Source organism: Loxodonta africana, chromosome 3, assembly GCF_030014295.1.
Source record: "Loxodonta africana isolate mLoxAfr1 chromosome 3, mLoxAfr1.hap2, whole genome shotgun sequence".
In the NCBI taxonomy this organism is placed as follows: domain Eukaryota; kingdom Metazoa; phylum Chordata; class Mammalia; order Proboscidea; family Elephantidae; genus Loxodonta; species Loxodonta africana.
The window spans coordinates 49790011-49816365 of NC_087344.1; the positions used below are offsets into that span (position 1 = coordinate 49790011).

General features: G+C 44.2%; 1 protein-coding gene across 1 annotated transcript in view; it reads left to right on the forward strand.

Annotated features, from left to right (window-relative positions):
- The window catches only part of KAZN (kazrin, periplakin interacting protein), a 161824-nt gene extending 138531 nt beyond the window's left edge, over positions 1-23293 (forward strand). The window contains exon 10 of the mRNA XM_064281322.1: positions 23046-23293. Within this exon, the coding sequence (XP_064137392.1) occupies positions 23046-23278 (233 nt within the window). The 3' untranslated portion in view covers positions 23279-23293. The remainder of the gene's footprint in view (positions 1-23045) is intronic.
- Positions 23294-26355: the final 3062 nt, after the last annotated feature.

A 26355-nucleotide genomic window follows, 5' to 3' on the forward strand; every position in this document is an offset into this window, starting at 1 on the left:
CTCAGCATACAGATTGAATAAGTATGGTGAAAGGATACAACCCTGACACACACCTTTCCTGATTTTAAACCATGCAGTATCCCCTTGGTCTGTTTGAACGACTACCTCTCAGTTTCGCATGAGCCCAGTTAAGTGCTCTGGAACTCGCATTCGTTGCAATGTTACCCATAATTTGTTATGATCTGAAAAGAGAGAGAGACTTCCATGTTGCTATGATGCTGAACAGGTTTCAGCAGATCTTCCAGACTAGGACAGATTAGGAAGAAAGGCCTGGAGATCTACTTCTGAAAATCAACCACAGAAAATCCTGTGGATCACAACCTTCAGATCCCCCCATCATGGAGATGGTGCAGGACCAGATAGCATCTCATTCTACTGTGCAGGGGGTTGCCATGGCAGCTAACAATAACAACAGGAATGCCAATCACAGTCGAATTTGCCCAGGTCCCTCTCCTTCTCTGTCCCTCAGTCCGTCTTTAAGAGACTTGGCAACCAGTCAGACAGGCGAGAAATATTCATTGAGCACCTACTATGTGCCAGGCTTCTGGTGCCAGGCTCTGGGGATGCAAAGATGAGTAAGACCCTGAACTGGCACTGGGGAGTCACAGTCATAGAGGGGTTGATTTGTGTACTGTTCGCGTCAAAACAGGGTGATGAGCTTGTCAGTGGAGACACACCCAGGCAGGAGATACTCTGATCCCAGGTCTGAGATCTGAAGATTCAGGAGGAGTCTGCCAAGCAGACAAGGGTGGGTGGTGTTGAGGACTTCTTGGGAGAGGGAATATCGTAGGCCAGTGGTTCTCACCTGGCAGCAGTTTTCCCTCCAGGGGACAAGTGACAATGTCTGGAGATATTTGTCATCATCATGACTGGGGAGCTACTCCTGGCAGCTAGTGGGTGGAGACCAGGGGTGCTGCTAAGCATCCTACAATGCACTGGATGGCTCCCACGCAAAGAATTACTCAGTCCCAAGTGGTTTGCAATCGGCTGCTAACCTAAAAGGTTGGCAGTTCGAACCCACCCAGCGGCTCCGTGGGAAAAAGGCCTGGAGAACTTTCTGTAAAGATTGCAGCCAAGAAAACTCTATCGAGTAGTTCTACTCTGTGACACACGGGGTCGCCATGAATTGGAGGCTGACTGAAGGGCAGCTAACAACAACAAATGTCAGCAGCGCCAAGATGGAGACACCCTGCCCTAGGCAAAGAGAAAAAGGAGAGAGACCATATGGTGCATTTGACGAACCACAAGGAGCTTTGATGTAGCTGAAAGGAGGTGTGGAGGAGGTGAGGTTGATGGAAGATGAGCCTGGAGAGGGAAGCCTGGTCCCTCCCTCCTTCTCTCCCTTCCTGCCTTCCTTCTTTTAACCCATATTTAGAGGGTGCGTTCTGTTGCCGGCAGTGGTGGGCTGGCACTGGCTCAGACCAGCTCCTGAACTGATGGCACCTATCTCTTTCCAGCTGAATGTCCAGTGACATCTCATTGGTAACTCAAAATTGCCCATGGTGGGAATATTTACACCATCAAAACAAAACAAAACAAAAAAAACGTGTCGCCATTCAGTCAATTCTGACTCATGGAGATTCTGTGTGTTACAGAGTAGAACTGCTCCATAGGATTTTCTTGGCAGATCACAGGCCTTTCTTCCGTGGCACCCGTGGATGGAATAGAACCACCAACATTTCAGTTAGTACCTCCATTGCTGTCGAGTTGATTCTGACTCATGGCAACCCCGTGTGTGTAGGGTAAACTGTGCTCCACAGGGTTTTCAAGACTGTGACCAACCTTTTGGAAGCAAATTGCCAGGCCTTTCTTCCAAGGTGCCTCTGAGTGGGCTCTAACCACCAAACTTTCGGTTAGTAAAACCAAACCAAACCAGTTGCCCTCAAGTCGATTCTGACTCATAGCAACCCTGTAGGACAGAGTAGAACTGCTCCATAGGGTTTCCAAGGAGCAGCTGGTAGATTCGAACTGCTGACCTTTTGGTTAACAGCTGAGCTCTTAGCCACTGCCCATTTGTGCAACCCAGGGACTCTTATTTACACCACAGAAATCGGTAAATGCTATAAACAAGTGGTTTGGTTGGTTGGTTGTTTGTTCCTCCCCCACTCCCCTCCACAAGAGCCAGTTGTAAACATGTACGAGCTTTGAGGCCCTTGGTAGGTAGTAGAGATCCCTAGAGAGCAATACCAGGCCTAGTTCCTGCCCTTGTGGAGTTTACCATCTAGTGGGAGACATAGACGTTATTCAGGTCGTTATACAACAGCTCAATGCATTCCAGCTTTGAAAAGAGCTGCGTAGGAAAACAACCCGAGTTAACAAGAGCATGTGTGAGCATGTGCGTGTGTGTTGGGGGTGTGGTTGTATGTCGGGGTGACCTACGCTAGCCAGCCCTGAATTCAGATTTCTAGCCTCCTAAACTGTGAGAAAATAACTTTCTGTTCCTTAAAGCCAACGCTTGTATTTCTGTTATAGCAGCTCTAGATAACTAAGCCACGTAAGGTGCTTGGAGTTTCTAAGGAGCTATTAAAGGAAGCTGAGCAGAAGAGGTCCCCCGGCAGATTCAGTTTTCTTTTTAATGCACTCTGAGCCCTGAGAGGGATGGGGTGGAAGGGGACAGAGCAAGGCAGGGCCTTAGGTGGTTAAGTAGGAGTCCAGGTGAGAAATGGAGGGGTTAGGCTAGTACAAGGAGTCCCTGGGTGGTGCTAACTAGGTTAAGTGGTTGGCTACAAAGAAAAGGTTGACAGTTTGAGTCTACTCAGAGGTACCCTGGAAGAAAGGCCTGGCAATCTACTGCTGAAAAATCAACCACTGAAAACCCCTGCAGAGTGCAGCTCTACTCTGACACACGTGAGGTTGCCATGCCTCAGAGTCTACTCAACAGCAACTGGTTTTTTGTTTTTTCTTGAGCTAGAACAGGGGGCAGGTGAGGGAGACTTTGTGGAGGGTGGAATTTGTCAGTGCTTGGGATCTACAGTCGCCTTAAGAAATCTTTAAACCTATGCCTGACCCCACCAAGCACCCAGTCTGACTGCAGCCATTGAAGGTCTGAGTCCCTGGGGGTCAGCAGGCAGGCTCAGCCTGGCACAGGGACGCATCTGGCCTGTTTCTCTGCGCCAACTCCCAACCTGGGATCACAGAACATCATTCATGTCTAAAGCTTTTCCTGCCGGCTCCAGTGAACAATGCATCTGGTGGCTCCCCCTGGCAGCAGATGCAGGGGGCAGGCAGTGCCTGTGGCTTCAGGGGCATAGGAAGAAGCCTCCAAAGTCCAGGGTGTAGGCCGCCCAGCCTGCCAGCCAGGTCAAGGTTCAAATTTTGAAATGGTTAAAAATAATAATTTTTTTTTTTTTTAATTAAATTGCTAGCTCTCTAAGCCCTTCTCACAGCTGCCAGTGGCCTTCAGGGGCCAGGGAGAAGAATGCCACCTCCCTGGTGACTGAGGGCTACCCTCTCCCTCTCCAAGCAGGGGAGGGAGTAGGAAGAACTTCCTAGACAGGGCGCTTCACCTCTAAGCCTCTGCTTTTTCTAACAAGCTCCCTGGGAGGTGATGTTGCTGGTCCAATGACCATTCCATGTAGCAAAGCTCTAACCAAAACAAAAAAAACAAACCTGTGGTCATTGAGTCGATTCCAACTCATAGCAACACTATAGGAAAGAGTAGAACTGTCCCATTGGATTTCCAAGGAGAAGCTGATGGATTCTAACTACTAACAATTTGGTTAACAGCTGGGCTCTTAACCACTGTACCACCAGGGCTCCAGCAAGGCTCTATACAATCTAAAGTGAGTAAAGGATTTAAAGTGAATATAGCTTCTACCCCAAGACGGGGTATGCAGAAAGTCACCTGAGGGAAACTTGTAGCCCTAGGACTCTGAATCCCACCAGGTAAGAGCCCCACGTGCCAAGGCTGTTAAAAACTCCTGAGGAACAGACACTTTTCCTCACCCCTTAATGGATCCTAGACCCAGGCATAGAAGCCCAAGCCTGTATGACCCCTTCTAGTTGCAAATTTCAATGTCAGGGTACATGGACAAGGGAATATTTTAGGGCAGAGGTGGTGGAAAAGAGTGTGGAGGCAAAAGCTTCTCAAAGCTTCCACCAGACAGTGGTGAAGATACTCTGGGCCTTTCTGCCCATCAGTTCCAGGCATCGCTCCACCTCCATCATCTAAGCTCAGCTCACTTCCTTCCTTCAAAGCCTACCACCTGCAGTCTTGCCCTTCCACGCCAGAAGTTCTAGCACAGGCCCCCGATGGCTTAGTTTGACTTAAGCGTGGGTGTCTTTTATGGTAGAATTACTATGCAGGCACTTTGGTGTTTGGTAGATCATCCCAGAAGACAGACAAACAGAGCCCCAAGTTAAGAGGTGTGGATACCTATGTTCCCATATCACCCCTGTCTTTCCTCATCATCCTACAAAGTCTGTCTGTGTCTTGGTTGTTTGGCCTGTCTGTCTCTCTGTGTGTCTGTCTCTCACTTTGACTCATGGCAGGGATCCTAGTTTCCTAGCTCAGTACTTCTGGTAGCAATTTCCCCATTCACCATCAGACCTGCTGTCCGTTTCAGGATTCCTTCCCAATGCTTTCCTGTAGCAAAGTGTGAGCACCCAAGGGCAAGGGCAAAAGCTGCTTAGATAGGCCCTTCTACCCTGGGAGGCGTAACTTGCCGGAAACATCGGTTCACCTCTCTGAGCCTCCATTTCTCACCTGTAAAATGTGCTCTTCCTTTGCCCTTTTATCCCTGGGGGAGAGCAAGAAAAACTGAGGCCTCCCATGAGAATATCTAAGTGACTAATCATCTCATCTTTGTTGGGTACAAACATGAGTAGAATAAAAAGGGGCCCAGCTGGGGAGCCCTAGTGGCACGGTGGTTAAGAGCTTGGCTGCTAACCAAAAGATCGGCAGTTCGAATCCACCAGGCACTCTTGGGAAACCTTACGGGGCAGTTCTACTTTGTCCTGTAGGATAGCTATAGTTGGAATCGACTCAGTGGCAATTTTTGTTTGTTTGTTTTAAGCTGGGGAGAAAGTAGAAGGAAACAATATTGTCCACCTCTTTCCTATAACGTGATAACCTGGACTGGAGTCCCTGGGTTGTACAAACGGTTAACGCGCTCACCTGGTTACAGGTTCCAGTCCACCCAGAAGTGCCTCAGAAGAAAAGCCTGGTGATCTACTTCTGAAAAATCAGCCATTTAAACCCTATGTAGCACAGGTCTACACTGGCACACATGGGGTCACCAGCAGTCGGACTAGTAGGCTCAAAGGTGATTGGTTTTTAACAGGTGGATAGGCTGGGCCGCTGATCTAAGAGATCACTTTGTGGCCCAGGAGATGGACAGATCCATGCACCAGTCATACCTACAGAATATGAAGAATGCTGGGTGGACGGTGCCCTCAGAAAGAGCGACTTCCACTCCAGGCAGTATGAAGGGCATCCGTCTACAAAACAACTTAATCTGAACTAAAGCATACTTTTTTAATGCATTACTGAGCTCACAAAAAGTAAGAGAAAGCCCCAAGACTCCCCCATCCAAAAGCAAAAAGCTGAGAATCAAAACCAGAACAGCGGCAGTTAAACAAATGGAAGACTCAGCGGTTGCCCTGGGGACAGATGCTGATATCAGGACTGTTAGCTGGAGGTTAATCCCTGAGTTGTGGCAAAGCTGGGGAATGGGACCTGAGACTCATTCAACAGGCTCATCCCTAAGGAGAACAAAGTGGTCTCTGGTCTCAGGTATCATGCCCACCCCCCATCTCTTCTTCCAGTCTCAGCAGAAGTGTATATAAATCCTGTCTGGAGAAAAACATCTGCTATTTAGACCCTAAAGATTCCCATACATTAAGATCAAACATGAGTTCACCATGAGTGAGAGGCCGCAGAAACAAACAGCAAACTTAGATCCTCCAAGTTCTTTTCAGAGATAGCAATTATCAGACACCAGATATACAATAATATGTATGAAATTTCAGATGAAATCATAGACATGAGCAAATAAGAGACTATCCGTAAAGGCCAGGCAAACTTGAAAAAGAGCCAAATAAAACTTTTAGAAATTAAAAAAAATTGATAACATTTAAAAAATCAAAGGATAGGTTTAACAGCACACTAAAGAGCTAAAGAGAGATCTAACAAACTGGAAATGGATCTAAAGAAATTTCCTAGAACACAATGGAGAGAGATAAGGAAATAAAAAATATGAAGGAGAAATTAGAGCTGCTCAGTCCAATGCAATAGCCACTAGCCACTAAAAAAACAAACAAAAAAAAAAACACCTGTCGCCGTCAAGTTGATTCTAACTCATAGTCACCCAATAGGACAGAGTAGAACTGCCCCATAGGGTTTCCAAGGAGCAACTGGTGGATTTGACCGCTGGCCTTTTGGTTAGTAGCCAAGCTCTTAACCACTTCACCATCAGGGCTCCCACTAGCCACTAGTGACTATTTAAACTCATGTTTGAATTCATCAAAATTAAATAAAATTAAAAATTCCATTCCTTGGTTGCACTAGCCATATTTCAAGTACTCATAGTCACACGTGGCTAGTGGCTATCATCTTGGACAATGCAGATTATACAACATTCCCATCATTACAGAAAGTCCTGTTGGACAGCACTAAGTTAGAAGATAGGGAAGAAAGAATTAGTAACTCTGATTTATGTCTGGCTGGAATCCCAGAAGGAAAGAACAAAGAAAATGAAGAAGAGGTGATATTTTAAGAGATAATGGCTTAGAATTTTCCAAAACTGATTCTGCAGATACAGGATGTACAATTTATATCAATTCGAATAAATAAAATCCACATCTAACCATATCCTTGTGAAACTGCAGAACACCAAAGACAAAGAGAAGATCTTAAAAGTAGTTAATAAAAGAACACCAATTAGACTGGCAGCTGACTTCCCTTCAAAAAGGAGGGTAGAAGATAGTATAGTAATGCTTCCGAAGTGCTAAAAGAAGATAACAGTTAGCCTCAGACTGTACTCAGCAGAACTCTTTTTGAAGAACAAGAACAAAATGAAGACTTTTTCAGATAAAGAAACATTGAAAAAACTTACCACTAAAAATTTTTTAATTAAAGGAGATTTTTAAATGATACTCTCAGGACGAAGGGAAATTATCTCAGCAGAAAGATCTGAGATACAAGAAAAAATGATGAACAAATAAATTGGTAAACATACAGGTAAATTATTTTAAGCAAACATTATCAGTATAAAATGATGATAATGTTTAAATCGTGAGGTTAAAGAAAAGAACAGAACTAAAATACTGAACAATGGCAGCATGTAAGTCAGGAAAAGTAATCAGAATTAATATGTTTTAAAAGAGGGCATTAAGATATTGATCAAACCCAAGTTTTATTACATCAAAGGTGCATAGTAATTTTTCAAGGGTAACCAAACCATCAAAGCAGTGTTTCTAGAACTTCAGCATACATCAGACTCACCCAGAGATCTTTTTAAAACACAGGATGCTGGGCCCCACTCCCAGAGTTTCTGATCAGATCTGGGGTGGGACCTGAGACACATAGTTTACACCAAAAGCATTGAAATAGAGTGCTTAAGTTCCAAACCAACAGGGAGGAGGTGAAAGGCAGGAAATGGAATTAGGAAACAAAATAAAATCAGTCTTCCGTCTCGATCAGCACTGTCCAAGAGAAATGTATGCAAGCCACATACGTAATTTTAGAGTTACTACTAGCCACATTAAAGAAACAAGTGAAATTAATTTAATAATATATTTTATTTAATCCAATATATCAAAAATATTATCATTTGGACATGTAATCAATATAAAAATTTTGACAATTATGGATTTTATATAATTCAAAATTATAAATCTTATATATAAATACACCCACTCCTCACTTATCAATATGATCAAGTTCCAAAGACCAAGTCGTTACACAAACATCATCAGCATTATGCAAAAATGGAGGATGGCCACATCGAATCACAAAATGGAGGATGACTACATCATTACATAACTGCCAAACCACTGAGAATCATGGCCCAACAAAGTGGACACATAACCTTAACCATCACAGCCAACGTTACTCTCACCTCATACTTTGGTGTTTGTTACTGCCAAAAGTATGTTGTTAATCCACGATATAGTTGAATAATAGATTTTTTACTATTGCCGTAAATTCAAAATGTCAGATGAGATAGTTGATAAGTGAGGAGTAGGTGTATAAAACTTAATGAGATGTTTAACTTTTCTTTTTTTCTTTTCTTAACTAAGCCTTCAAAACCCGATGTGATTTTGCCCTTTCAGCATTCTCAGTGCGAATTAGCCACTTTTCAAGTGCTCCATGGCCACATGTGAAACTACTCAACTCTGCCGTTGTGGTGGGAAAGAAGTGTTGTGGAGAAAGTAGCGCAGTCTGAAAGTAGCCTTAGACAAACACATAAACAAACAGACATGGCTGTGTGCCAATAAAATTTTATTTACAAGAACAAGCAGAGGGCTGGATTTGGCCGTGGGCCTTAGTTCACCAAGGCAAATACTGTAGGCTCAGTATGGGAGAACCTCAGTGACTAACATTCTGTGGTGCACGTGTGAGAGAGAGAGAACGTACGTGTAAGTGTGTCTGTGAAAGGGTACGTCTGTAAGTATAGGTGAGTGTGTGAATGTATGTATCTGTGTGTGAGAGTGCGTGAATATGCGTGTGTGTCTGTGTATGTGTGTTGGCGATGTGTGGGAGAACACAAAACCTCTCATCCCAAAGTTCCCCCGCCCTCCTGGTGTTCAGAAGGCTTCAGTGGCTGCCTCTCAGTGGCACCTCCTCAGACTCCACCGAGGAATGAGCTGCCCCTGTGACTCCGCAGCCCCTCCACTGAGCAGCCTGGCTATAAACATGAGTTATTTCCACTTTCAGGGCTGAGAAGGAGAGGAAATAAAAAGCCACAATTGATGGGATCCACGGCATAAAATCTGGCACTGAAGTGCCCGTATTTTGAAAATGGCCTTTAATTAATAGTTTATGAGCCCAAAGAGGGATTCCAGCACCCAGTCCTTCCGCAGTATCATCTCCTTGGAGATCAGCCATGGGGTGTGGGGTGAAGATGTGCTGGAGAATAAGCTCTCTTTTCTCAGAAACCAAAATGTGTGGTTTGTGGCTACAAACCTGCTCTGCCTGTGGCATTCCTACAGCCTAACAGCCTAGGCCCCATAAATAATGTGAATTGTAAAATGGCTTCCCTGCGTGGGCCTGAGGCCTGTTAGCTACACAATAGCCCACACACACACTCACAAAACACATCGCACTCAGAAAAACACACACACGCCTGAAGTTTGCTTTTTTACTTTGTCTCTCTATCTGCTTATCTCTCGTTCCATCTCTGCCCCCACTCTGTTTTCTTTTCTCTTTCCTCTACCTGTTTATCTTTTTGTCTTTGCTGTTTCTGTCTCTGTGCCACTATGTCTCTCCTGGTGGTGCAATGGTTAAGCACTTGGCTGCTAATCAAAGGATTGGTGGTTTGAACCACGGGAAAAAGACCTGGCAATCTACTCCCGTAAAGATTATAGCCTAGAAAACCCCATGGGGGCAATTTTACTCTGTAACATGGGGTTGCTATGAGTTGAAATCAACTCGATGGCACCTAGCAACATTTTTCTCCTAAAGCCTTTCTCTTTGAGTCTCTCTTCCTTCCTTTCTCTCTATCTCTCTCTCTGGCTCCTGCTTCTCATCTTCCTCTTTCTTCCCCCTTCTCACGCCTCCTTGTCTCCCTTCCTTGAGGAGCAACAGCCAAGCACTACAAAGCCATATCCCACCTCCTACCTCAACGCCTCGACCAGGCCAGGGTCCGGCTGAGACAATGAATTTCTTCCCAACTGGGCTAGTCAACAAGTGGGACTGGGCTTCCTCTCCGGGCAGGAGCAAGAACTCAAGACGTATTTCACCCCCAGAATGCAGTTTGACAGAGGAAGTGACAGGCCAAAAAGTTCCCAAGCCCCAGGGGAATCCCTGTTATTCCCAATATTAGCCTCACTTGGGTGCCCACTATGGGCGAGAACTTCACACACAGGGTCTCACATCAGCCTAAGAGGTAGATATTATTGTTATACCCATTTTATAGATGAAGACACAGAGGCTTTGAGAGGTAAAGATATTTGGCCAACGCCAAAGTCTGTTCATCTCCAAGTCCTGGCCCAATGGTCAACAAAGGCCATGTCTTGGAATTTGGGGAAACCAGACTTGGCCAGATGTCATCTCTCATCACCCCAGATGCATGTAATGGGGTGTCATGTATTGAACTGTGTCCCCCCAAAATACATGTATCAATTTGGCTAGGCCATGATTCCCCATATTGTGTGATTGTCCACCATTTTGTCCTGTGATGTGATTTCCCTATGTGTTGTAAATCCTATCACTGTGATGTTAATGAGGTGGATTAGCAGCAGTTATGTTGATGAGATCTACAAAATTAGATTGTGTCTTAAGCCAACCTCTTTTGAGATATAAAAGAGAGAAGTGCACAGAGAGACGGGGGGACCCCATACCACCAAGAAAGCAGCACTAGGAGCACAGCGCCTCCTTTGGACCCAGGGTCCCTGTGCCTGAAAACCTCCTCGACCAGGGGAAGATCAATGACAAGGACCTTCCTCTAGAGCCAACAGAGAGAGAAGGCCTTCCCCTGGAGCTGACACCTTGAATTTGGACTTGTAGCCTACTAGACTGTGAGAGAATAAAAGTTGTTTGTTAAAGCCATCCACTTGTGGTATTTCTGTTATAGCAGCACTGGATAACAAAGACATGGGGGTAGGACTCAGCCGCAGAAACAAGATAAAAAAAAGGTTGGGAAGGCTGAAGGCCCCTGGGGGGCTCTCAGCTCCCTCCAGCCCAGAAAGGATGCCCTGCTTGGGGGCAGGTGGTCAAGCCCTGTGAACTGGGTGTTGTGGGCCTGATCAGAAAGACCTCCCTGCAAGCTCCATGCGTCCCTGGGTCTGGCCACCAGCAGAACGGGCTCCTTGGTGCAGGTCTGTGCTCCTGCGTGGGGGGCCCAAGTGGTACCACAGAGGCAGCTGTTGCTGGGTTTTCTACTCTGGGTGCCATGGCAACAGGTGTGCTCAGCCAGCCACCTGCAGAGTTCTGTGCCCACCTGCCATTTCCCAGGGGAAAGAGGCCTTGCACCCACCTGAAAAGGGAAATGACATAATGTTGGTAGTGACCACTCAAAGCCTCCCCAGGCTGGCATAGACAGCCCCTTCAATGACACCCACACTGTCCCTGAGGCCCCGCAGCGGCCCAGGGAGGAGGCAGGCAGCAGAAAGCAGCATTATGCCAGCTTTAGAGGTGGAAACTGAAGCATGAGATGTCATCCACATCCACCCAGAGTTGGGCTGCTCTGCCTGGGGGGCCCTCTTGGTCCAGGGAGTTGTCTTCTAGGCAAGGTGGCTGTGGGCTCCGAAGGGCCCTCGGCTGGACAGTTAGAGGCCCCAGGCGTTTGGAAGAAAGGTTCTCTGGTGCTGGGGGTGATGGGTGAGTGTGTGGTCATCAGGCTGCTGCAGCCTTTTTAGAGTCGTGCAAGGAGCGGAAAATGGAGGGCGGGAAGGAGACTGCGTAACTTGAGAAAGTAGTATCTCTAGACTTGTATTTCTAGTTTCAAAAATAAGTCAATGCAAAAAGTTGGGAAACAGGGAAGTATACACACATTCACACATCATGCACTCTCAAGCTTACACGCACACCCACACTCCTGTACGCTCCTCCGTACACACTCAATTCACACACATACACACACACTTACAATTACCCACTGTCCCTTTCTAGAGGTAAAGACTTTTAACATTTACCCATCAAAAAAAGAAAAAAAACCTTTGTCATTGAGTCAATTCTGACTCACAGAGACCCTATAGGACAGAGTGAAACTGCCCCACAGGTTTTCCAAGGAGCGGCTGGTGGATTCAAACTGCTGACCTTTTGGTTAGCACCTGAGCTCTTAACCACTGTGCCACGAGGGCTCCTTTAGCTAGTATAAAAAAAAATAGTATATATATAATTACATATTAGAGTTATAGAAAATTATGTATGTTATATTTTATACAATAGATGAATATATTTATATATCATGATCACATATTTTAAAAACATTTTTTAAAATAAAAACTATTTCATATATTATGTATGTGTGTGTGTGTATATACATATATGTGGTTGTTGTTGGGTGCCGTTAAGCGAATGCTAACTCATGGTAACCCCATATGACAGAGAACTGCCCCCTAGAATTTTCTAGGCTGTAATCTTTACGGGAGCAGATCGCCAGGTTTTTCTCCTGCGTAGCCACTGAGCAGATTCGAACTGCCAACCTTTTGGTTAGCAGCCAAGTGCTTAACTGTTGCACCACTAGGGCTTCCTTGATGTATAAAACCAAAAAACCAAACTCATTGCCATCAAGTCGATTCCAACTCATAGCAACCCTACAGGACAGAGCAGAACTCTCCCGTAGAGCTTCCAAGGAACGGCTGATGGATTTTAACTGTGACTTTTTGGTTAGCAGCCGTAGCTCTCAATCACTGTGCCACCAGAGCTTCATCTCTATATAAAGTTATATAAATAAATTTTAAAAACACAGAATTACTTTGTATCTGCTTTTTTATATTCTCCCTTTTCACTTGGCAATAGACTGTGAACATATTCCCACGTCAACAAATATTCTCCTGCAACAGATGTTTTATTAACTGCATATATTCCAGCATATGAATGAACTCTTATTCATCCTAATAAACTCTCACCGATAACCATTTATGATGCTTCCTATGTTTTAATCTTTTTCAATTTTTAATTATAAAAATTAAACATGTTTGTTAAAGAACTTTGATAATGCATAAAGGTACAACAACAACAACAAAAAACATTGCCTTCGAGTCAATTCCAACTCATAGCGACCCCCTAGGACAGAGTTGAACTGCTCTGTGGAGTTTCCAGAGAGCACCTGGTGCATTCAAACTGTCAGCCTTTTGGTTAGCAGCCGGAGCACTTAATCACTACACCACCAGGGCGTAGTGCTAGAAGAAAATGACCTTATTCTTCTCAGCACCCAAACTCAGTAACTAATATTTGTATGTACTTCCTAACCATTGCTTTAACTATCTCCCCTATTTGTATTTATTGGGTGAGTGGTTTTTACAGGATCATTTTTGCTGAAGATAATTCAAGCAGTTGCAGCAGTACATCTACAGGGAACTGCCAGAAATTCAAGCCAGATTCAGAAGAGGACGTGGAACAAGGGATATCAGTACTATTGTCAGAAGGAACCTGGCTGAAAGCAGAGAATACCAGGACGATGTTTACCTGTGTTTTATTGATTATGCAAAGGCATTCAGATTATGGATAGCAAATTATGGATAACATTACGAAGAATGGGAATTCCAGAACACTTAATTGTGCTCATGAGGAACCTGTACATAGACCAAGAGGCAATCGTTCAAACAGAACAAAGAGATACTGCATGGTTTAAAGTCAGGAAAGGTGTGCTTCAGGGTCGTATCTTTTCACCATACCTACTCAATCTGTATGCTGAGCAAATAATCTGAGAAGCTGGACTATATGAAGAAGAGCTCGGCATTAGGATTGGAGGAAGACTCATTAACAACCCATGTTATGCAGATGATACAAACTTGCTTGTTGAAAGTGAAAAGGACTTGAAGCACTTACTGAAGAAGATCAAAGACCACAGCCTTCAGTATGGATTACACGTCAACATAAAGAAAACAAAAATCCTAACAACTGGACCGATAAGCAACATTATGGTAAATGGAGAAAAGATTGAAGTTGTCAAGGATTTCATTTTACTTGGATCCACAATCAATGCCCATGAAAGCAGCAGTCAAGAAATCAAATGATGTATTGCATTAGGCAAATACGCCGCCAAAACCTCTTCAAAGTGTTAAAACCCAAAGATGTCTCTTTGAGGACTCACTCAGATGCACCTGATCCAAGGTATTTTTCAGTTGCCTCCTATGCATACAAATGCTGGACAGTGAATAAGGAAGACTGGAGAAGAATTGATGCCTCTGAATTATGGTGTTGGCGAAGAATATTTAATATACCATCTGCTGCCAGAAGAAAGAACAAATCTGTCTTGGAAGAAATACAGCCAGAATGCTCCTTAGAAGTAAGGGTGGCGAGACTTCGTCTCACGTACTTTGGACACGTTATCAGGAAGGCTCAGTCCCTGGAGAAGGGCACTATGCCTGGTAAAGTAGAGGGTCATCGAAAAAGAGGAAGACCCTCAACAAGATGAGTTGACACAGTGGCTGCAACAATGGGTTGAAACATGGCAATGATGTGAGGATGACACAGGACCGGGCAGTGTTTCATTCTGTTGCTATGAATTGGAATCAACTCGACGGCACCTAACAACAATAATGAGTCTGGAATATACAGTGTCAGCAGGGTCATTCCTAATCAAGTCTTTTTTTTTATTGTGCATTAAGTGAAAGTTTACAAATCAAGCCAGACTCTCATACAAAAATTTATAAACACCTTGCTATATACTCCTAATTGCTCTCCCCCTAAAGAGACAGCACACTCCTTCCCTCCTCTTATTTCTTCCTGCATCCATTCGGTCAGCTTCTGACCCTCTCTACCCTCTCATCTCTCCTTCAGACAGGAGATGCCAACATAGTCTCATATGTCTACTTGATCTAAGAAGTTCATTCTTCACAAGTATCATTGTCTATCCCATAGTCTAGTCCAATCCCTGTCTGAAGACTTAGCTTTAGGAATGAATGGTTCCTGTCTTGGGCTAACAGAAAGTCTGGGGTCCATGACCTCTGGGGTCATTCTAATCTCAGTCAGACCATTAAGTCTGGTCCTTTTACAAGAATTTGGGGTGTGCATCCCACTGCTCTCCTGCTCCCTCAGGGGTTCTTTGTTGTGTTCCCTGTCAGGGCAGTCATCACTTGTGGCAGGGCACCATCTAGCTCTTCTGGTCTCAGGTTGATGTAGTCTCTGGTTTATGTGGCTCTTTCTGTCTCTTGGGCTCATAATTACCCTGTATCTTTGGTGTTCTTCATTCTCCTTTGCTCCAGGTGGGTTGAGACCAATTGATGCATCATAGATGGCCGCTTCCTAGCGTTTAAGACCCCAGACGCCACTCTCCAAAGTGGGATGAAGAATGTTTTCTTAATAGATTTTATTATGCCAATTGACTTAGATGTCCCCTGAAACCATGGTCCCCAAACACCTGCCCCTGCTACTCTGGCCATCGAAGCGTTCAGTTTATTCAGGAAACTTCTTTGCTTTTGGTTTAGTCCAGCTGTACTGACCTCTCCTGTATTATGTGTTGTCTTTCCCTTCACCTAAAATAGTTCTTATCTCCTATCTAATTAGTGAAAACCCCTCTCCTTCCCTCCCCCCTCTCGTAACCATCAAAGAAGATTCTCTTCCCTGTTTAAACTATTCTCGAGTTTTTATAGTAGTGGTTTTATACAATATTTGTCCTTTTGCAGCTGACTAATTTCACTCAGCATAATGCCTTCCAGATTCCTCCATGTTATAAAATGTTTCGCAGATTCTTCATTGTTCTTTATCAATGTGTAGTATTCCATTGTGTGAATATACCGTAGTGTATTTATCCATTCATCCATCGATGGGCACCTTGGTTGCTTCCAACTTTTTGCTATTGTAAACACTGCTGCAATGAACATGGGTGTGCATATATCTGTTCATGTAAAGGCTGTTATTTCTCTAGGATATATTCCAAGGAGTGGGATTGCTGGATCGTAAGGTAGTTCTAGTTCTAGTTTTTTAAGAAAGCGCCAAATTGATTTCCAAAGTGCTTGTACCATTTTACACTCCCACCAGCACTGTATAAGTGTTCCAGTCTCTCCACAACCTCTTCAACATTTATTATTTTGTGTTTTTTGGATTAATGCCAGCCTTGTTGGAGTGAGAAAGAATCTCACTGTAGTTTTAATCTGCATTTCTCTAATGGCTAATGATCGTGAGCATTTCCTCATGTATGTGTTAGCCACTTGAATGTCTTCTTTAGTGAAGTGTCTGTTCATATATTTTGCCCGTTTTTTAAGTGGGTTATTTGTCTTTTTGTAGTTGAGTTTCTGCTGTATCATGTAGATTTTAGAGATCAGGCGCTGATCAGAAATGTCATAGCTAAAAACTTTTTCCCAGTCTGTAGGCAATCTTTTTACTCTTTTGGTGAAGTCTTTGGATGAGCATAGGTGTTTGATTTTTAGGAGCTCCCAGTTATCTAGTTTCTCTTCTGCATTGTTAGTAATGTTTTGTATACTGTTTATGCCATGTATTAAGGCTCCTAGCATTGTCCCTATTTTTTCTTCCATCATTTTTATCGTTTTAGATTTTATATTTAGGTCTTTGATCCATTTTGAGTTAGTTTTTGTGCATGGTGTGAGGTATGGATCTTGTTTCACATTTTTGCAGATGGGTATCCAGTTATGCCAGCACCATTTGTTAAAAAGGCTGTCTTTTCCCCCATTTAACTGACTTTGGGCCTTTGTCAAATATCAGCTGCTCATATGTGGGTGGATTTATGTCTGGATTCTCAATTCTGTTCCATTGGTCTATGTATCTGTTGGACCAGTACCAGGCTGTTTTGACTACTGTGGCCATATAATAGGTTCTAAAACCAGGTAGAGTGAGGCCTCCCACTTTGTTCTTTTTCTGTAATGCTTTTTTTTTTTTTTACTTATCTGGGGCCTCTTTCCCTTCCATATGAAATTGGTGATTTGTTTCTCCATCTCATTAAAAAAAAGTCGTTGGAATTTGGATCGGAATTCCATTGTATCTATAGATAGCTTTTGGTAAAATAAACATTTTTACAATGTTAAGCCTTCCTATCCATGAGCAAGCCATGTTTTTCCACTTAATGTAGGTCTCTTTCAGTTTCTTGCAGTAGTATCTTGTAGTTTTCTTTGTATAGGTTTTTTTACATCTCTGGTAAGATTTATTCCTAAATATTTTATCTTTTGGGGGGCTAGTGTAAATGGTATTGATTTGGTGACTTCCTCTTTGATGTTCTTTTTGTTGTTGTAGAGGAATCCAACTGATTTTATGTTTATCTTGTATCCTGATACTTTGCTGAACTCTTCTATTAGTTTCAGTAGTTTTCTTGAGGATTCCTTAGGGTTTTCTGTGTACAAAATCATGTCATCTGCAAATAGAGATATTTTTACTTCTTCCTTACCAATCTAGATGCCCTTTATTTCTTTATCTACCCTAATTGCTCTGGCTAGGACCTCCAGCACAGTGTTGAATACCCAGTAAAACCCAGTGCCATCGAGTCGATTCCGACTCATAGCAACCCTGTAGGACAGAGTAGAACTGCCCCATAGAGTTTCCAGAATAGAGTGGTGATAAAGGGCATCCTTGCCTGGTTCCTGATCTCAAGGGGAATGCTTTCAGGCTCTCTCCGTTTAGGATGATGTTGGCTGTTGGCTTTGTATCAATGCCCTTTACTACGTTGAGGAATTTTCCTTCTATTCCTATTTTACTGAGAGTTTTTATCATGAATGGCTGTTGAACTTTGTCAAATACCTTTTCTGCATTGATTGGTAAAATCATGTGGTTCTTGTCTTTTATTTATGTGCTGGATTGCATTAATTGTTTTTCTAATGTTGAACCATCCCTGCATACCCGAACGAAACCCATTTGGTCATGGTGAATTATTTTTTTGGTATGTTGTTGAATTCTATTGGCTAGAATTTTGTTGAGGATTTTTGTATCTAAGTTCATATAGGTCTGTAATTTTCTTTTTTTTGTAGTGTCTTTACATGGTTTTAGTATCAGGGGTATGCTGGCTTCATAAAATGAGTTTGGGAGTATCCTGTCTTTTCTATGCTCTGAAATACCTTTAGTAGTAGTGGTGTTAATTCTTCTCTGAAAGTTTGGTAGAACTCTGCAGTGAAGCCATCCACGCCAGGGCTTTTTTTTGTTGTTGGGAATTTTTTATTACCTTTTTAATCTCTTCTTTTGTTATGGGTCTATTTAGTTGTTCTACCTCTGTTTGTGTTAGTTCAGGTAGGTAGTGTGTTTCTAGGAATTCATCCATTTCTATGAGGTTTTCAAATTTGTTAGAATACAATTTTTCGTAGTAACCTGATACTATTCTTTTAATTTCAGTTGGGTGTGCTGTAATATCACCCATCTCATTTCTTATTTGGGTTATTTGCTTCCTCCCCTGTTTTTCTTTTGTCATTTTGGCCAATGGTTTATCAATTTTGTTGATTTTTTCAAAGAATCAACTTTTGGTCTTGTTAACTCTTTCAGTAGTTTTTCTATTTCATTTAGTTCAGCTCTAATTTTTATTGTTTTCTTCTAGTGCCTGAAGGTTTCTTTTGTTGCTCTCTTTCTATTTGTTCAAGTTGTAGGGATAGTTCTTTGATTTTGGCCCTTTCTTCTTTTTGAATGTGTGAATTTACTGATATAAATTGACCTCTGAGTACTGCTTTTGCTGTGTCCCAAAGGTTCTGATAGGAAGTGTTTTCATTCTCATTGGATTCTATGAATTTCTTTATTCCATCCTTAATGTCTTCTATGACCCAGTCTTTTTTGAGCAGGATATTGTTCAGTTTCCAAGTGTTTAATTTCTTTTCCCTGCTTTTTCTGTTGTTGATTTGTATTTTTATGCCCTTATGGTCAAAGAAGATGCTTTGTAATATTTTGATGTTTTGGATTCTGCTAAGGCTTGCTCTATGACCTAATATGTGATCTATTCTAGAGAATGTTCCATGTGCACTAGAAAAGAAAGTATACTTGGCTGCCATTGGGTGGAGCATTCTGTATATGTCTATAAGGTAGAGTTGGTTGATGGTGGAGTTTAGATCTTCCGTGTCTTCATTGTGCTTCTTTCTGGATGTCCTGTCCTTCACCAAAAGTGGTGTGTTGAAGTCTCCTACTATAATTGTGTAGCTGTCTGTTTCACTTTTCAATGTTGTTAGAGTTTGTTTCATGCATCTTGCAGCCCTGTCATTGGGTGTATATATATTTAATATGGTTATATCCTCCTGGTATATTGTCCCTTTAATCAATATATAGTATCCTTCCTTATCCTTTGTGGTGGATTTAACTTTGAAGTCTATTTTGTCAGAAATTAATATTGCCACTCCTGCCCTTTTTTGATTGTTGTTTGCATGATATATTTTTCTCCACCTTTTGAGTTTTAGTTTGTTTGTGTCTCTAAGTCTAAGGTGTGTCTCTTGTAGGCAGCATATAGACGGGTAGTGTTTTTTAATCCATTCTGCCACTCTCTGTCTCTTTCTCGGTGCACTTAGTCCATTAACATTCAGTGTGATTATGGATAGGTATGAGTTTAGTGCTGTCATTTTGATGTCTTTGTGTGTTGCTGACAGTTTCTTTTTCCCACTTAATATTTTTTGCTGAGTAGTTTATCTTTATATATTGTCTTTTCCTCTTATTTGTTGTTAATTTTGTTTCTGCTGAGTCTCTGTTTTTTCCTTGTATTTTATTTTGATGAGTAGGACAAGTTAGTCTCCTTTGTGGTTACCTTAATATTTACACCTATTTTTCTAAGTTTAAACCTAACTTTTATTTCTTTAAATGACCTTGTCTTTCTCTCCGTATGAAAGATCTATGACTACATTTCTTAGTCCCTCTTTATTATTTTAATGTTGTCTTCTTTTACATAATGACATCGCCATTTTCCCATTTTGAGAGTTTTTTAATCTTGATTTATTTTTGTGATTTCCCTGTCTGGGTTAACATCTGATTGCTCTGCCCAGTGTTCTAGTCTTGGGTTGTTACCTGATGTAATTGATTTTCTAACCAAAGAACTCCCTTTAGTATTTCTTGTAGTTTTGGTTTGGCTTAAACTTCTGTTTATCTGGAAATGTCCTAATTTCACCTTCATATTTGAGAGACAGTTTTACTGGATATATGATTCTTGGCTGGCAATTTTTTTCCTCCAATTTTTAATATAAGTCGTCCCATTGCCTTCTTGCCTGCATGGCTTCTGACGAGTAGTTCGAGCTTATTCTTATTGACTGTCCTTTGTGGGTACTTTTCATTTATCCCTAGCTGCTCTTAAAATTCTCTTTTTATCTTTGGTTTTGGCAAGTTTGATTATAATATGTCTTGGTGACTTTCTTCTAAAATCTACCTTATGTGGAGTTCGATGAGCATCTTGGATTGATATCTTTCGTGATATCAGGGAAGTTTTCTGCCAACAAACCTTCAAAAATTCTCTCTGTATTTTCTGTTATCTCTTCCTGTTCTGGTAGTCCAATCACTTGTAGGTTATTTCTCTTGATAGAGTCCCACATGATTCTTAAGGTTTCTTCATTTTTTTTTTTTTTTAATTCTTTTTATCAGATTTTTTTTCAGATATATTGGTGCCAAGTGATTTATCTTCAAGGTCCCCAATTCTGCCTTCCACTTGCTTGCTTCTGCTCCTCTGACTTTCTATTGAGTTGTCTAATTCTGTAATTTTATTGTTAATCTTCTGAATTTCTGATTGGTGTCTATGGATTCTTGCAGCTTATTAAATTTTTCATGATGTTCTTGAAGAGCCTTTTTAATTTCTTCAACTGTTTTATCAGTGTGTTCCTTGGCTTGCTCTGCATATTGCCTGATCTCCTTCCTGATGTCTTGAAGAGTTCTGTATATTAATCTTTTGAGTTCTTCATCCAGTAATTCTAGGAAGACACCTTCATCCAGAAGATCCTTTGATTATCTGTCTTGAGAGTTTGTTGGAGCCATCATGGTCTGTTTTTTTTATGTGGTTTGATATTGACTGTTGTTTCTGAGCCATCTATAAGTTATTGTATTGGTTTATTTTATGTTTGCTTACAGTATCCTACTTTCTCAATTTCTTTTGTTTTGATATGCCCAAATGGGTTGCTTGAGTGAGCTAGCTTGATTATTTTCGCCTTTGGGGCTCTGATGTCCTGTCACCAGGTGGCTAGAGCTGTTATCAGGTATATGAGCTTATGAGTCCATTCGCTTTTCTTGTATGGATTCAGCTCAGGTGTCCAGGTAGCTGGTCATCAAGTGTGTGGCACAGGCTCTGTCCTACAGTCTTAGAGGGACAGGGGTGTTTGGTGTAGGTACCGGCATCTGATTGCAGCAGGGGGTCATGCTCTGAACAGTGCAGGGGGCTGACAGTTGTCCCCCACGTGTCTGTGAGGAAAGGGCATCTCTGTTCCCTAGAACATCCAGGCGGGTAGGTTCTGCAGATGGACCATGGGCACCCAATGCTTTTGGTTGTAATGACTGGGAGGTACCAGTTATCCTTGGACCCCTGTCACAGGGACTGGGTGACCTGAGAGGAGCCACCAGTCCTTAGGCCCCTGATGTGGGTAGGTGAGGATCCTGTTTAATAGGCAAATCCGTGTCAAACATCAAACACTCACGCCCACATCCCACAGCTTAAACAGTCGCAGTCTGCCAGCAAGAGCCTATTCTCCTGGGATAGGCCCACACAGTTCCATGCAGGGGGGAAAGGTATTCAAAGGCCATGGACCGTTTATGCCTGGACAGGAGCCGCTTCTGTCCTGAACTCCCCAGGTTAGGGGAATCGGCAAATTATCTTTTCCCCCTGTTGTAAATTTATTCCTTCTCCAAGGCTGGGAGAATGGCTCAGGGCACTCAGATGGGCCTATCTCAGGCCCAGGAAAGTCAACAGCCACTGAAGCCAGCTTGGGGGAGGTGGGGGCATGGTAAAACATACGCAAGTACTTAGCTTTTACTGAGAGCGCCGTTCTTCTCTGGTTCCGGAGGTGTGAGTAGGCTGTGCCGCTGGCTGCTTCTTTCTGAGAAAACTGCAGCCAAATGCTAGAACCAGCCTGCCACTGCTGCTCTGGGAATGATGCCTGAGGGTTCCCGGTGATTCAGATCCAGTAACTCCTGCTTCTGAACGGTCTCACTCTCCTCCTGCCACTTAGTCTCTTTTCTAACTTTGCCTTTGATGTTCAGGGCTCCTAGCTTGTCATAAATATAATCGCTTCACTTGATTTTTTGGGTCTTTGCTGTAAAAGGGATCGCCAGAAGCATCTGGCTATGCTGCCATCTTGGTCCCACCTCTGAGCTTATTTTTTAATACTTGTAATTTTCTCACGGTATTGAGTTTGTTTTTGTTTTTATTTAACTGTCTTTTAGAGAAAGGGATTTTTCCCTCTCTGGGTTTAGTTTGTCTAACATGTTTTATCAGGTTATTGGTACCACCAGCCATAGATGAAAGAATAGTTGGACAATGTTGGTGGATAGACCTTTTTTTTTTGTTTGTCTGTGAGGTCTGCTCCAGAAACAGGCTTCCACGTGGTAAGGACTGGAGCTGGTATCCATTTATCCTGAGAGAACAAATCACCCAGTTGCCCAAAGATGACTACCACAGCCTTGCTTAGAGTAGTGAAAAATGGGAAACCACCCCCATGACCATCAATAGGAGACAGGGGAATAAATTATGGAGCCTCCGTGGCCATGTAAAGAAAGAATAGATCTCTATTTACTGAGATGGAATGATGTCCTCCATATTGTAAGTAGAAAAAAGCATCCTACAAAACGGAAGGCACTGTGTAAGTGTGTGGGTCTGTGTATGTCTTTGAGAGTGGGCGTGTGTGTATCTCAAAGAGTATTTAGCTAAATACTAACAGCTGCTGTTGCCGGGTTGTGTGGGATTTTGGATGATTTTCACATTCTGTTTTATTTTTGTTCCTTTCTGGATTAAGATGTTTCCTTTTTTTCTTCCTTCCTTCCTTCCTCCCTCCCTCCTTACCCTCCCTTTCTTCCTCCTTCTTTTCCTTCTTCTTCCTTTTGAGAGGAATGGATTATGTTTGTAATGGAGGGGGAGCAAAACAAAACAAAGTCATTTGATTTTGGAAAGAAGTGTATAGGAAGACATCTCTGTCTTCCTCCCTCACCCCGGGAGTGGGACTGCCCAGCTTCTGCCCCTGCAACCCTGACCTCCTCCACCCAGGGATGAGGACTGCCCAGCCCCTGCCCCCTGCAGCCATTGACTTCCTTCTCCACCCGGGGGTGAGGACTGCCTTACGCCTGCCCCGCAGCCCCGAGTCCCCCCAGCATGGCTGTGTGTGCTTGTGTGTTGCAGACTCGGACAGCCAGTGCAGCCCCACGCGGCAGAGCCTCAGCCTGTCAGAGGGTGAGGAGCAGATGGACCGGCTGCAGCATGTGGAGCTGGTCAGGACCACACCCATGTCCCACTGGAAGGCTGGCACCGTACAGGCCTGGCTGGAGGTCGTCATGGCCATGCCCATGTATGTCAAGGCCTGCACAGAGAACGTGAAGAGCGGGAAGGTAGGGCAGCCCTCTCCAAGAGCTTGACCAACCCAGAGGCTGGCCTGGTTCCCCACCAGCATCCTCCTCCCACCTCAGGGTCAGGAGGAGGTGCCTGCTGACCTGGGTTCAGGCTCCAGTGCCCACATAGCCCTTCTGAGCCTCAGTGATCTCTTCTATTAAAATAGGAATAACCATCCTTTACCTGGCTGGAGGGAGGTGGGGTTCCACTAAGTGCTCATTTGGCCTGAACTGGGATTCTGCCTCACCTCATGGGGGAGAGGCTCCTGGGTAGGCTACAGAAATGCTCCAAGTGCTCTCTGGCCCTGACGTACAGGAAGGTGGGCAGGGAGACAGGGACGGGCAGCCCCACATCAGCAGACACCTCTGGGGCTCAGTTCCCAGCTAGCAGTGGTCCTAGGAGGCCTTAAGTGCTGAGAAGAGTCCCTCCTCCCACCCCAGCCCCCTCCTGGGTGCTCAGTGCTCCTCTCTTCGGAGAGCAGGTGCTGCTGAGCCTGAGTGACGAGGACCTGGAGCTGGGCCTGGGTGTCTGCAGCTCCCTGCACCGGCGCAAGCTCCGCCTGGCCATTGAGGACTACCGAGATGCTGAGGCTGGCCGGAGGTGAGCCGCAGGCGGAAGGGAGAAGAGCTGCCTGAGACCAGGGGCACACAGGGGGTCACAGGGACGCTATCAACTGGGCCAGTGTGGGGGACATTGGTGTGCAGCTAAAGTAGTCCCAGGATGCCACTGGCCAGGATGTCCAGGCACACCCCAGCCCTGATCTGAACCAGCCCTCCCCATAAGGAGGAAGTGACACCTGTGATGCTAGCATGCCTGTGATGCTCCATTGTGGAAGCAGGGGAGCTATGCACACCCTCCATCTTGGCAGGCATCCTAAGCAGTTGTGAACTGGGCCAAATGCCTGCCACCTAAAAAAAAAACCACTGCCATTGTGTCGATCCCGAGTCATAGCAACACTATAGGACAGAGTAGAGCTGCCCCATAGGGTTTCCAAGGCTATAAATCTTTACAGAAGCCGAAGGCCACATCTTTCTCCCACAGAGGCCCCACCTACTCCACCCCAAACCTCAGGTCTCACCATTCCAGGATGAGGAAAGACTGCGCCAGGCAGTGGGGCGCAGAGGGGCAGGGAGGATAAAGTGGACACGAAAGGGCTCGGAGAAACCACTTCCATCAGAGAGTAGGGCAGGTGGGAGGGGCAGCACCGACCAGGAGGTCCCTCCCAGCAGGTGTGCCCCCCTCGTCCCCGCCCCCCTCCCTGAGGCCAATCTGCCCCATGCTCACGCCCCCACCCTGGCCCCACCCCTTGAAGCCTGCCTCATCCCGGCCAGTGTGAGCCAGAACTTGTCTGGGGGCCCCCATTCCTCCAGCAGTTCCAGGGAATGGGGAAGGAGCCACCTCCCCGAGTCCTGGGTGTGGGAGTGGGGAAGGAACAAGCTTTGTAAATCTGACACTTTCTGTTTTCCATAATTATCTCCTTCACTGGTTTCCCCATCATTGGTGTGCAGTTAATTAATCAAACCTGGTGGTGTGTGCTATTATTTGCAGAACCAGCTTTGTGGATTAAAGAAAGCACAGAATGGGGTGGGACCCAGGCGGGTTTGGGAGCAGGAAAATCACAGCAGTGCATCGGAGACAGGGGCCCTCAGTGCGACTCCAAGGCAGCGGAAATCACAAGACCAGACCAGTCAGAAACTTAGGTGGCAACTCCAAGCGAGCAAAGCAAGCAGGCCCGGAGCCCTGTCAGTGAGTCGGAACCCTGCCCCATCCCAGTAGGCAGGGGTGGTCCAAGGTAATACTAGTGGTAGCCATCGTTGTTGTTTTTAATGAAAAGGCAACATGGAGTAGTGGAAAGCGGATTGACTTTGAAGTCAGACACTTCCTAGTGTGACTGTGCACATGACTTCTCTGCGCCTCGCTTTCCCCATCTTTCAAATGGGAATGAGAACGTCCATCCTGCATTGATGCTGTGATGGTTACGTAAAATGGTGTCCATAAGCAACGGGTGCCGAGCCAGGGAAAGGTTAATGGGTTTCATCGTCAGTGTTATATAGACAAGGAGGCAGCCCAGAGAGGATAGAGTCATGCCCAAGGATGAGTGGTCTGGGAGTTTGCACCCCCTGCTGGGCTTCCCTTCTGGAGGGTCCCACAAGCACCTCACAGTTACCACCCACTTCTAGCCAGTTCCTTCTCCGAAAGCCTTCACTACACTCAGTCACCCAAGTACCCCTGACTCAGGGCAGGCCCTGAGAGCACCTCCCCCCAAAATAAACCAAACCCATTGCCGTTGAGTCGATTTTGACTCATAGTGACCCTATATGGCAGAGTAGAACCACCCCTAGAGTTTCCAAGGAGCACCTGGTGGATTCGAACTGCCGACCTTTTGGTTAGCAGCTGTAGCCCTTAACCACTACACCACCAGGCTTTCCACCAGGGACCACAATTCTACAGAGCCTCAAAAGGGCTGGGTTCAAACGAGCAACCAGATATGAGTGGGGTTTGAACAATTATGAACACTTGGTGAAAATTCTAGTACACATGTCTCGAGTTGGTACAACAGAATTTTCCAAATCTTTAAGTTTTGTTCTAATTTCGCACAGTTGATTTTTAAGTCCATCTGTTTCCTGTCATTTGGACATGTGATCAGGAGAGATCAGTCTCTGGAGAAGGACATCATGCTTGGTAAAGTAGAGGGTCAGTGAAAAAGAGGAAGACCCTCAATGAGATGGACTGACACAGTGGCTGCAACAATGGGCTCAAGCATAGCAACAATTGTAAGGATGGTGCAGGACTGGGCAGTGTTTTGTTCTGTTGTACATAGGGTCACTGTGAGTGGGAACTGACTTGATGGCACCTAAAAACAACAACAACAACTTTCTTCTCACATTTTACTATAAGCCGCAAGAAGAAACTATGCCGCCCCTATAAGATCTTGCTTAGAAATCTCTTCCCCATCTGTAAAACGTAGGGAGTTCAGTTAGGATGCTGGTTCTTAAACTTTGTTGGGTCCAAGACCCCTTTAAAAATGTAAAACAAAACAAAACAAAAAACCTTTGACACTTTCCCCCAGGAGAAATATACAAAACTTCACAACTTTGTATTC